We start from the raw sequence: 12,907 nt of genomic DNA, 5'->3' as shown, positions 1-12,907 counted from the left end.
TCTCCTCCCACTGACCTACATTGAAATAAGCTGCAAAAGAATGAAAATCTGGGTCAGGCTTAGAAGAAAGAATTACAGTATAGATATACTGACCATGAGCAACTTACCTTGAGTGCAGTGTTGGTGGAGCAAGGAGTGGTGGCAGTATTGGTGGTTGCTACTGATGTTCTTGCACTGTCCTGTATTGCCAAGTTGACAGCTGGGCAGTTTAAAATATATCGTGCCAAACCTCCGTACTTCAGAGTGTTAAACGTGGCATCAAAATCCTCCGGTGATGGCGAAAGGCAACAAACAATAAGACTTAGGCTGTTCCCTCCAAAAGTATCCTATGGAAGAGAAATATAAATCATCCACACACAATTTAGAATACCAGTACCAGTAACATGTACTGGATTATTATGTATGCAAATCTTCATCATCATCATTACCCTGTTTCCCATTAATAACACTGGTCAACAATAATTTTGTCCCAGGGGTACAGACAGGTGCTCTAAGTATACTTTTTCATGCTGAATCCAAATATGAAACAAATGAATCAAGTATTGCCACGTAATACAATATCCTTGGGAGTAGATGGCTGGTTGTTCCACGCAACACATCATCATGGTATGGGGAACAACTGCGTCAAGTTATATCAAAATCTGTCCATGAATGTGGAAGTTACAGAGCAAAAACGAATGTGGCTAGGTTAGGGTCCATAACTACCAGTCCAGGAGCCAGGGACTTGTTGTAAGTACCCAGAATGTTTAATATCGTATAAACTCACCTCTAAAACCTCATTCTCTGGTTCTTTTGCATTTATTTCAGTCTTTTATGTCCCTTATTGGTGTGATTTGGGTCTTAAATAGGTGCTATGCATGTCCAGAGGGAGCTGTATAGGTGTTTTTCAGAGTCAGGGTAGGTTAGGGTCAAAAAGTACAAGTCCAGGAGGCTAGGGCCCACTATCCGGACAGAACCACTCTCCGGACATGCCTTTGGCTCTATTACATCAGATAGTGGAGGGATTACTGTATTTAGATTTGGAGAAGACCTTCAACAAGGTACCCCATGAGAGATTAATATGGAAACCCGAGCATATAGGAGGACTGAAGGGAAACCTCTTGGAATGGATGAAAGACTTTTTGAGAGACAGACAAATGAGGACAGTAATAAAGGATAGGATGTCTAGATGGAGGGAAGTAACAAGTGGAGTCCCACAGGGTTCAGTGTTGGCACCAGTAATGTTCCTGATTTACGTTAACGATAAGGTAGATGGAGTGAACAGTTATGTATGTCTGTCTGCTGTTGATGCAAAGATCCTAAGGAAAGCAGAGGCTGAAAAGGACTGTAAAATGCTGTAGGAATATCTGGATAGGATACATGATTGGAGCCGGATGTAGGAAATGAAATTCAACGCAAAGAAATGTAAAATATTGGAAATGGGCAGAAGTACCAAGAGGCCATCACTGAATTACAGTATTTGATGGGTAATGAACCAATCACAAAAGTGAGAGAAGAGAAAGATTTGGGAGTGCTGGTGTAGGATAGTTTGTCACCTGAAAAACATATTAACAAGATAGTTAGAGAGACGTATAAACTCCTGACTAACAAAAGATTAGCATTTCATTACATAGATGAGGAGATGATGAAAACACTGATAGTGGCCATGATCTGCCCCAGGTTAGCATATGCAGCAGAAGTGTGGTCCCCACACAAAAAGAAAGATATAAACAAGATTGAGAGAATACAAAGAACAGCAACCAAGATGGTCCCCAGTCTGGCAGATCTGTCGTACAGAAAGAGGCTGGAAAAGCTGGATTTGCCTTCTTTAAAGGAAAGGACAGAGAGGGGCGACATGATTGCAGTGTTCAGGACCATGATGGGGGTAGATAAAACTGACAGAGAAGATCTGTTTGTATAGGATAAGGGAGTACCAAGAGGACACGGATTGAAATTGAAGAAGCAAAGCAGCTTGAAGGATATCAAGAAATACAGTTTTCCTTATAGATGCACAAACCTGTGGAATAGCCTGGACAAAGAGATGGTCCAGTCTAAAAACTTAAATGAGTTTAAAGCAAAATCTGACGTATCGAGAAACAGAGACAGGACCCCTCGAGCAGAGCTCATTTCCTGTATTTCACAATTGGGTAAATACTATCTATCTATCTAATGCCTGACACCATAATCCTGTAAGGGGTGGCCACTTGACTTTGAGTTATTGGTTTTATGGGGAGGGGTACTAACCCTCCACCAACCCACTTGTTGACATGTAGGGAGCACATATGGGTTGGTTATATGGTTGCCACCCAGCGTTGTAAATGGTTTCTTGGCTTACAGGAAACCATTTGGCTTGTCACTCAATGTAAAGCCACCTGTAAAGGAAAGAAGAGCAATAAGAAGTGACAAGAAAGACAGGAGATATAGGAAGAGAGGAGGGCAGACACAGAAAAAGAATGATAAAGGCTAAGGAAGAAGTAGGCAGCACTACATCAAGTGAGTGGATGCACAATTGGGTAAATACAATTAAGTAAATACACACACACACACACACATACACTAATGTTTCCCATTGTAACACGGAAACGTAAGATTCAGAAATAAGAAAGGAAAGCATAACAGCAAAAAACTACCAAGAGACTGTCCAGTGTAATGGGCAATGTACCCATTCACTCATCCTCTACCCACCACATGCAGATATCTTCTAAAAAATTATGTATTTCATTAGGGTTACTTGATCTCACAACACTTCTAGAATTGAGACCATTCCATCAATTACTACGATCAAAGGATGGTGTTGTCAGTTATCGCATTTCCAAATACAGTATACCATATTTCCTGCCATTTAATGCACATTTTTATATAAAAAAAAAAAATTTTGCTTCAAAAATCACCCTGTACATTATACAATAAAGGTCATGGTTTAGGGTAGGCCTATGGGTTGAGGTGACAGGTACTAAGGCCACTGACTGTCAAAAGAAAATCACTTGATGGCCTTACTAGTTATTAACAGTAATAAAGATTTTAACAATGCAGTCTTAGATGAGTGTGAATTATCATAAATACATCATAAAGAAACAGCAAACAAAGCATTCCGTGAGCAAGATATGCACATATGTGGAGCATGGGTGACTGCATCATACTTACTGCATCATTAGATTGTAAACAAAAATCACCTGATCGCTTACTAGTGAATGCAAGGCAGCAGTGTAAAATTTGCAGATTTGTGCATTTCCACTTTTAATAATTTAATGCAAATTATTTTTACTTCACAAAATGGTGGATGTCAATTATGAATACACTAATGAGTGACTCAAACTAAGCAATTTTCTCCTTAAATATCCCTTGCCAAATCATGGGTGCACATAATGTGGTGGAAATACAGTACTTCCAATCTTCCCTTCTACTCACACCATTCCTTACTCACCTTCAGTATATGAGTGAGCCTTGACTCGCGGTAGGGTATGGGGCCAGTGTAGCTTTGGTCGGCAAGGCAGTGAATTACATTACTGAGAGTCTTAAGGTCTGAATTGAGGAAGAACGAGTCCTGGCCAGGTAAACAGAGGTCACCCTGCATGAGTCCCTCTGATCCACCCAGATCCACAAAATTCATGCGAGAGTACAGGTACCTTAGCTTACCATCTGGAATAGAGAGTATTTTTAATTAGAATCACCAATGGAGGTAGTTGGTGGGGACACTCATTATCCACTCACTCAATGTAGTGCTGCTCTCAGGTGTCTACCTTTTCCTCCCTTCCTTCTTTCCATCCTTTCTCTTCTCTTTCTTTCCTTCATTCTTTCCTCTTCCTTCTGTCTACAGGTGACTCTAAACTAAGTGACAAGGCAAATGGTTTCCTGTACATCAGGAAAGCATTTACTACGCTGAGTGGTAACCACATAACCAAATTATGGCGCCTGGTGGTTTAGTGGGCAATTAAGGCGCTACTATCAGATTGAGCCTGTGCAGGTTTATATCCATGGGGGGTTGTGAGGCTGGTCGCTCTCATCTTAAACGTCAGGACCAACTTGCCAAGCCCCGGTTCCTACGCACCTAATGGGGCAACACTGGATTAGATGATGGATGGATGAATGGTATCCTAATCCTGAATTCCTACACCATGCATGGGTTATAAAGTAACCCCTCAATTATCCAGCGTAATAGTCTCAAAGAAATGTTTGCCACAAGGGCGTGGGAAGTAATTCCATCTTGTGCGGTGTGTGTGATAAATGGGTGCATAGGAGATGTAGTGGTATCAGAGGTAGACTGCGAGATAATGCTGATTTTATGTGTACGGCGTGCCGGGGCAAGCAGGTGGAGATCGTCCGTGAAAGGATTGAACTTGCTGGTGAATCTCTTGAGTGTGTGGAGGAGTTTTGTTATTTAGGAGACATGTTGTGTGCTGGAGGTGGGGCTGGAGCTAGCTCTGTGGCTAGGGTGAGAAGTGGTTGGAAGAAGTTCAGGGAGCTCTTGCCTCTCCTGACATTGAGGGGGCTCTCCCTACGTGCTAAGGGCTCTTTGTATGCAGCGTGTGTTAGGAGTGTGATGCTGTATGGCAGTGAGACCTGGGCAGTGAAGGAGGAAGACATTCGCCGGCTCAGACGTACAGAAGTGACAATGATTAGGTGGATGTGCAGTGCGTCCCTGCGTCCAAGGCCTGGAGGGGCTGGGTTTACAATGGAAGAGTTGAGAGGTAGGATGGGACTGGAGTGTATTGGTGTTGTGATGATGAGAGGTAGATTGAGGTGGTTTGGACATGTGGAGAGGATGGGGGATGATAATTGGGTGAGGAAGGTGAGAAGTGTTAATATTGGGGGTGGGGTCATGAGGGGTAGACCAAGAAAGACATGGGACGAGGTCATTAAGTGTGACCTTAGGGTTAAGGGACTGAACAGGGAGGCTGCAATGGATCGTGCAGCGTGGAGAGCCGCCATTAGGTGACCAAGGCCGACACATGCAAGCATGTTGGAGCCTTTAAAAACGAAAACGAAACGACGAAAACGACAACTAATGTCTGGATAATGACCAATATCACCCTACTATACCCATACCCTACCTATACTCAACCTCCTATCTGTACCTATTTGTACAGTACTTCTTATTTTGGTTGTGTTCTCCAGTCATTCAAGTATATTTAAACATCAAAACACACATAGGAATATGCAAATTAATGCAAAACACCAAGAAAACCATGCAAGAAAAGCATTAAATAAAAAATAAAAAAAATCTATGTGCACTACTCCTCCTAACTTTGGCAGTATTTTTCGGTCATTCTGGCATACTTTTTTTTTTTTTTTTTTTTTTTTAAATAACAGAATGGAGGAAGGAAAAACAAATGGGTAAAAAAAAATAATCCATACACCAGATTACTGGTGTCCTCTGTTCATAAAATATCTGTAACAATTAGACTTGAACAGTTGTGGGTTAAAATTTGGAGGAAAACAACTCTGGGGAAGCGAGTTCCAGAGAGATGCAGTTCGGGGAATGAAAGAATTCTGATAGGCAGAAGTTCTGCAATATGGTTGAGTGACATTCCAGTCATGAGCGCTACCAGATGCCCGCGTAGCACGAGGGAAGGCATAGAGAGGTGGCCCCATGGACGCAACTTCGTCTGAGCATTTGCCAATAAAATATCTGTAAAATAATGCAAGGGAGGAGTTGCTTTGTTAATGAATGAGGGTGGGAAAGGAGGTCCGGATGATGATGATGATTACACATTAGTATCTTCTTGTATGTTACTGATGCAAAATCTCTCTCTCTATTCCCAGACGTCTTAATCCTGTAAGGGGTGGCCACAAACAAATCACCTCCATGTAGCCCTGTCCCCCACCATTTCACTGCCCTGCTCCCAGCTCACACCCCCCACTCTCATATACCTCTCCACTCCATCCCTCCATCTCATCCTTGGCCTCCCCCTCCCTCTCTTTCCCTCTACCTCACTCACATACACTCTCCTTGTCAGTCTCTCACTCTCCATTCTCTCCACATGGCCAAACTACCTCAATGTGTTTCTCCTAATACTTCCTATCACACTGACATTCACACCATAATGCTCCTTCACTTCCTCATTTGTCACTGGCTCTCCATGTGACCCCACATGCTCCTCTCAAGTAACTCATTTCCACTGCTCTCACTCTTGACTTCTGTCCCTCCAACAAGCCCTCCAACAAGCTCCAAGCTTCACTTCCATACCTTGAAGTTGGTATCACAATACTGTCATGTAGTCACTTTATCACTTCTATTCTCACTTCCCTGTTTCTTATCACTGCAGTCAAGGAACCAGCAATCTTTCTTCCTTCTCGTACCCTTTCAAGCACTTCACCCTCCAAACCTCCATCCTTACTCAACACACTACCCAAGTACTTAAATGTACAACTTAATTAGTGATAGACAATACGGTTTTTGCCACGAAAGATCCACCATTGACATACTCAATCTCTTAACTCATACCATCCATCAATCAACTGATCTTTTTGGAGAAACTCATGCAGTAGCTCTTGATATCTCTAAGGCTTTCGACAGAGTATGGCACCGTTCCCTGCTGTCCAAACTCCCTTGCTATGGACTAACGTCTTTTGTTCCTTTGATTTCTTCTTATCTTAGTGACAGGAAAATAAGAGTAAAAGTAGATGATGTATATTCGAATTTCCACTCAATTAACGCCGGCGTGCCGCAGGGATCAGTTCTGGCGCCAACCCTATTTCAGGTTCATATTAATGATCTCTTATCTGTCACTCACAATTCCATTCACTCATATGCAGATGATTCAACACTACATAGTTCATTCACACTCAGACATCCATTTACAAAGTCAAATATCTCTACCTCTCAACTCAGTACAGCCATCTCCATAAATCAAGATCTATCTACAATCAGTGAATGGGGACAAAACAACCTTGTCTCTTTTAATGCTAGTAAAACTAAATATATACAGTTTACTAATAGACAGATATTGCCAGATTCGTACATTACCTTCAGTGCTACTAATATTCCCATCTCCAAAAGTATTGAAATTCTTGGTGTCTCACTTAACAGTGCCCTCAGCTGGACCTCTCATGTCAGATCGCTTGCTAAAACCACCTCAAAGAAACTTGGATTATTGTACAGAGTCCGTAACTTCTTCGCCGATGAGCAGTTAGCTATAATTTATAAGAGTCATGTGCGCTCTCAGCTTGAATATTGCTCACCCTTGTGGAATGGTTGTGGAGAGGTTGCATTAAGACAACTAGACAAAATTCAGAATAAAGCTGTTAGAATCATTAACAACCCTGCCATTATATATAAACTACCTTCCCTGCAAGTAAGAAGGAATGTTGCCTCCCTTGCATTATTTTACAGATATTTTTTTGGCAAATGCTCAGACGAAGTTGCGTCCATGGTGCCACCTCTCTATGCCTTCCCTCGTGCTACACGGGCATCTGGTAGCGCTCATGACTGGAATGTCACTTAACCATATTGCAGAACTTCTGCCTATCAGAATTCTTTCATTCCCCGAACTGCATCTCTCTGGAACTCGCTTCCCCAGAGTTGTTTTCCTCCAAATTTCAACCCACAACTGTTCAAGTCTAATTGTTACAGATATTTTATGAACAGAGGACACCAGTAATCTGGTGTATGGATTACCTTTTTTTTTACCCATTTGTTTTTCCTTCCTCCGTTTTGTTATTTATAAAAAAAAAAAAAAAAAAAAAAAAAAAAATCCATTTCCTCCTCATCCAACCTCACTGTACATTCAGTGACTTCACTTCGCCTGAAGACCATAACTTTACTCTTCCCGACATTCACCTTTAGATTCCATTTCTTACACACTCACCCAAACTCATCCACCAAGCCTTGCAGCTCCCCTTCATCTTCACTTAACAACACAGTATCATTTGCAAACAACAGTACAGGGAGTTTCCAAACACTGCCCTCTCTCATTAGGGCCACTCTAACAACCACTGCCCTACCTTGTATCTCTTTTATAACCCCATCCATATACAGACTGAACAACCATGGAGACATGACATTCCTGTTTCAGTCCAGCCTTCAAATAGAAAAATTCACTCAGATCACTATCCACATGCACTGCAGCCTTAGCACCCTCATACATACTCTCCGTGGCATTCAGCAACTTCCAATCTACTCCACATATTCTTAATACTTTCCACAATCCTTGTCTATCCACCCTGTCATATGCTGTCTCCAAATCCATGAAAGCCGCATCCAACTTCTTTCCCTTCTCTAGAAACTTTTCCACTAAAGATCTAAAAATGAATATCTGATCTACAATACCACTACCCCTCCTAAATCCTCCCTGTTCCTCTGCAACTAATTCCTCTGTTATTTCCCTAACTCTGTCAATAAATATCCGACCATATATTTTTCCTATTACACTAAGAAGACAAATGCCCCTGTGATTACCACATACCTCTCTTTCCCCTTTTCCTTTGTACAGGAGAATAATTATACCTGACTACCAATCCTCTTGGACTTTACCTTCCTCCCAGGCCAATCTTCACATCTTCCACATCCATTCTACTACTATCTCTCCCCCCATGCTTCAGCATTTCACCACACACTCCATCAATTCCTGGGGCTTTCCCCATTTTAACTTTCTTCATTGCTTTCACAACTTCCATCCTAGTGATTTCATCCTCTCTTCTCACATCCCTCCATCTCCCAGCCATTCCCCAGTCACTTATACTCACATTACTTTCATTCTCTGTGTTCAACAATTCCTTAAAATGTTCTCTCCATCTACTCACTTTTTCTCCCTTCTCCAATAGTAATCTACCATTTTTATCTTTCACTCCCCGACAAACTTCTTTGGCACCCTGTCTAACTCTCTTTACCTCTTTCCAGAACATTTTCTTACATTCCCTCCACTTTACACTCAAATTCCTTCCAAATCTCTCATCTTGTCTCTTCTTACTATCTCTTACTAATATTTTCACCTCTCTCTTCCTCTCTACATATAACTCTCTTCTGTCTCTCAACTTCTTCCATGCTCCTGTTTCTCATCCACTCATTATATGCTTTTTCTTTTGTGCCACAGCTGCTCTCACCTCTTCATTCCACCATGCTGTTCCCTGCACCCCCTTTCATCCTCTCTTCACCACACACACCACCTCACAAACTGCACAGATTTCTTCAGTGAATATCTTGCACACACCTTCCACATCCACTTTCTGCTCCAATCCATATTTACCCAATCGCTCCTCCACTTCCTCTTATAATGAAATATATGTTCACAATGACATAAAAGAATGCTAAGGTGTAATATGAAAAATGAATCATGGAGAAGGAGGTGCATCATTTCCTGTGGCATCTAAAATACAGTCCAAAGATTCATACATAATTATACTGTGTGGCCACACACCCTGGTCTGTCCACTGGTGCTCTAGTGTGAGAGAGAAGAGTGCATGGTGCGAGGCAGCGGGGTCATGAGAATGGAGGGAGGCCGTGTGTCGGTGCACTAATCCAGCCTCCAGGCAGTTGAACACCTCAGTTATATTGCTGCAATCAATCAGATTCAACCCAGGGATCACAACATTACCCTGAAATAAATCAGTATCAACATCAATGGTACAATTATAATTATCATTTTTATTCATCATCATCATCATCATCTAATCTTGTGTTGCCCTATAAAGGGCATAGGAGCCCAGGGCTAGGCAAGATGGTCCTGACATTTAAGATGAGAGTGACCAGCCTCACTCATTCCTGAGTGGCATTACCTAAGCAATAAACCCCAACCATCCCTTGGATAAAAACCTGCACTGGCTCAATCCAACTGGAGTGCCTTAATTACCCACTAAACCACCTGGCACCATAATCTGGTTATATGGTTACCACCCAGCATAGTGAATGGTTTCCTGGTGTAAATGAAACTATTTGGCCTGTCACTCAGTGTAGTGCCACTCGAAGACAAAAGAAAAAGGAAAGAATGAAGGGAAAAAATCTCAATTGCGTGGTCTTAAGTACTTGTAGGGAGATAAGGAAAATCGATTATGGATTGCTTAGCTCAGCCAGAATAAAGTAGTGAGATGTACAGTCGTTCCTCCAATTTTGCGAGAATATGGTCGACAAAAACCCTAGCAAAATCAAAATTCACAAAATTGAAACAATTAAATATATGAACTATAGGCAAATTGGTCGACATCATCCCAAGGTAAGCACTTTTCCCACTCTTTCTCTCTACTCTACCTCTTAATTTTATGATGATAAATGAAACAAACATGAACTGATGTACTGTACAGTAATAAGAAAACATCACAGGTAAGATACATAAAAAAAAGAAAAGGAAATGCATTTACGCTGATGTGAAGACTGGCGTGGTGTACGGGACTGAGTGAACTTGCCCTCTGTTTCCGAACCATAACTCAACCTGTATCGCGTTTCAAGCTACAGGGCAAGAGAATTATTTTATATAACTCAGATTGTAAATAGCATAGTGCACAGCCAATTATCCCAGTCACATAATATTTATTTGCCAATATTATAGCATAATACAATTACCACATAATATAATTCGGAGGATGAAGCTTTGCGATTCGAAAAAATGTCAGGCAGGTAGTGGTACACACACACACACACTGAGGCACCGAGAGAGAGTAGACGCACAGGACACCGCTCTATAACTTGCCAACTTGGCCAGCGGCATTACCTAAATAAGTATCTTTATATGAGTTAAGCTCTGTACAAGGTTAGACTAAATGGTGTTCTAATATTAAAAAAAAAGAAGTTTTAAATAAGACTTGGTCAAACAGAAAAGTAAACAAGCAGCGCAAGAATGCGCACAATCAGCTGATCGTTGTTTAGTCTACAATCTGCCCCAAGGAATGTAAGTACTATATGCACTTTTAGTACTGCAAAACGACCACGTACTTTACTAAAGCAAATTTGGAAAAGAAAAGGGATAAAGGTAGAAAGCAGGATGATGATTTCTACCAAGAACTGGTTGAAATGGAGACTCACAACAAACTGGTTGACTGAGTACACAGGTTAGAGACGGCTTCTCAAAATGAGATTGATGAAATTAAGAAACAGATGCACTTGCAAAAGGAAGAAATAGAAAAATTAGGAAAGGAAGTCGACAAGAAAGACACAACCATAAATGAGATAACAGTTGAAGTGGGTACACTTAGGAGGAAAATTAGTGAAATTGCAAGTACAGTAGTCAACCATGAGAGTATTATGGAAGAGTTCAAAAATAATACAATTAGGCAAGTAGGCAGGCTGACAGATCAGAGCAGTGATACTGAGGAGAAGATAACACAGGTGAATGAAGCTGTGCAAAGCTACAAAAATGATGTAGAAACCACTTATGCTGAAATGGTGAAGTAAAGCAAGACTTAGAAGCAAAGGTGGAAGAAAAAAGCATTAAAAAAGGAAGTGAAAAGAATTATCCTAAACAATCCTAAGTTAGTCTGAGATTCAGTAGATATTAACAAATATATAGTAATCACTGGTATAGAAGAGGAAGAAGTAAAAAACAAGATCTCAAGAGACAAAAAGGAGATGGCAAATGTAATGGGTATATTGAAAGAAGTATCGGAGGAAATCTGTAGTAAAGACATAAAGGAACACAAAAGGTTAGGGAAGTATGAGAAAAGCAAGTCAAGGCCCCTAAAGGTAACCTTCCAGAGTGTAAACACTGTGGAGGAGATACTAAAAAATGCAAAGAATCTTATGGAAAAAAGAGTTCAAAAATGTATGGATAAAAAAGATGCCTAACGCAAGAGGAACTGGAATTACTGAAAGAGAAGAGGAAGGAAGCAAAAAAAAAAAATGAGGGAAGATCAAAGGAGAAGAATACATGTTTTTACAAAGTAATTAGATTGAAGGTACGAAAGTGGTACATAAACAGGAGGGAATAAAAAGGAGGAAGGTAGCAGAACGAAATCATGATAAGTATATAAACAAGATGATTAAGTTGATGTACTCAAATGTGGATGAAATGGTATCTAAATTATTAAAGATGAATGATTATGTCAGAGAAAATGAACCACATATAATATGCCTAACTGAAACAAAATTAACACCAAGATACCGAATGGCATCCTAAACTTGGAGGAATATAATATATGGAGAAGAGATAGGAACTTAAAAAAGGGAGAAGGAATTATAATATTAACTAAGAAAAATCTAAAAGTCAAAGAAATTGAATTAGATATACCCTCACAAGTAGAACTGATTGCAGTAGAGATAAATACATCTGAAGGGAAAGTAATTGTAGCCAATTTGTACATGCCACCCAGATCAAGCACATGGGAAAGAGACGAATATGAGGACCTGACGGAGAGTACAATTCAGAGTTTAAGAACATTACTACATAAAATGGAAGAGAAGTTGAAAAGAATTATACTAACTGGAGATTTTAATACAAATATAAATTGGAATACTCTAGATATAATAAACCAAGAAAGCTGTTGGGACCCAAAGCTCCTGGATCTTGTGCAAGAGTTTTTCCTAACGCAACATGTAAGGGAAAGCACCAGAAAAAGAGGACTCGATGTGCCTTCAATGCTAGATCTCATATTTATTAGGCAAGAAAATGATATTGACAATTTAATACATCACCCTCCATTCGGCAAAAGCGACCATGCAGTACTAAATTGCAATTTCAGGATTGTATATGACATAGATAACAGCAATGAAAGTTACAAAAAGAGCCTAAACTATAAAAAGGGAAAGTATCATGACCTAAAGAAGTCTATCTATCTATCTATTGCCAGATGCCTCAATCCCGTTTGGGGTGGCCACAAACAAATCGCCTCCACGTCGCCCTGTCCCCCACCATTTCACTGCCCTGCTCCCAACTCACACCCCCCACTCTAATATACCTCTCCACCCCATCTCTCCATCTCATCCTCGGCCTCCCCCTCCCTCTTCCCCCCTCCACCTCACTCACATACACTCTCTTCGTCAGTCTTTCACCCTCCATCCTCT

At 40.8% G+C, this 12,907-nt stretch overlaps 1 protein-coding gene across 1 annotated transcript in view; it reads right to left on the bottom strand.

Annotated features, from left to right (window-relative positions):
* LOC145401885 (kinesin-like protein KIF7) overlaps nucleotides 1-12,907 on the bottom strand; it is a 291,971-nt gene that overhangs the window by 207,514 nt on the left and 71,550 nt on the right. The window contains exons 5-7 of the mRNA XM_080273993.1: nucleotides 9,336-9,513; nucleotides 3,404-3,618; nucleotides 108-326 (exon numbers count right to left, since the gene is read on the bottom strand). Of these exons, the coding sequence (XP_080130119.1) occupies nucleotides 108-326; nucleotides 3,404-3,618; nucleotides 9,336-9,513 (612 nt within the window). The remainder of the gene's footprint in view (nucleotides 1-107; nucleotides 327-3,403; nucleotides 3,619-9,335; nucleotides 9,514-12,907) is intronic.

Source organism: Coenobita brevimanus, chromosome 57 (assembly GCF_032717465.1).
Source record: "Coenobita brevimanus isolate Jiangsu-jjx chromosome 57, ASM3271746v2, whole genome shotgun sequence".
Classification (NCBI taxonomy): domain Eukaryota; kingdom Metazoa; phylum Arthropoda; class Malacostraca; order Decapoda; family Coenobitidae; genus Coenobita; species Coenobita brevimanus.
The sequence above is the reverse complement of the archived record's forward strand: the minus strand, read 5'-3'. Positions and strand labels throughout refer to the sequence as shown.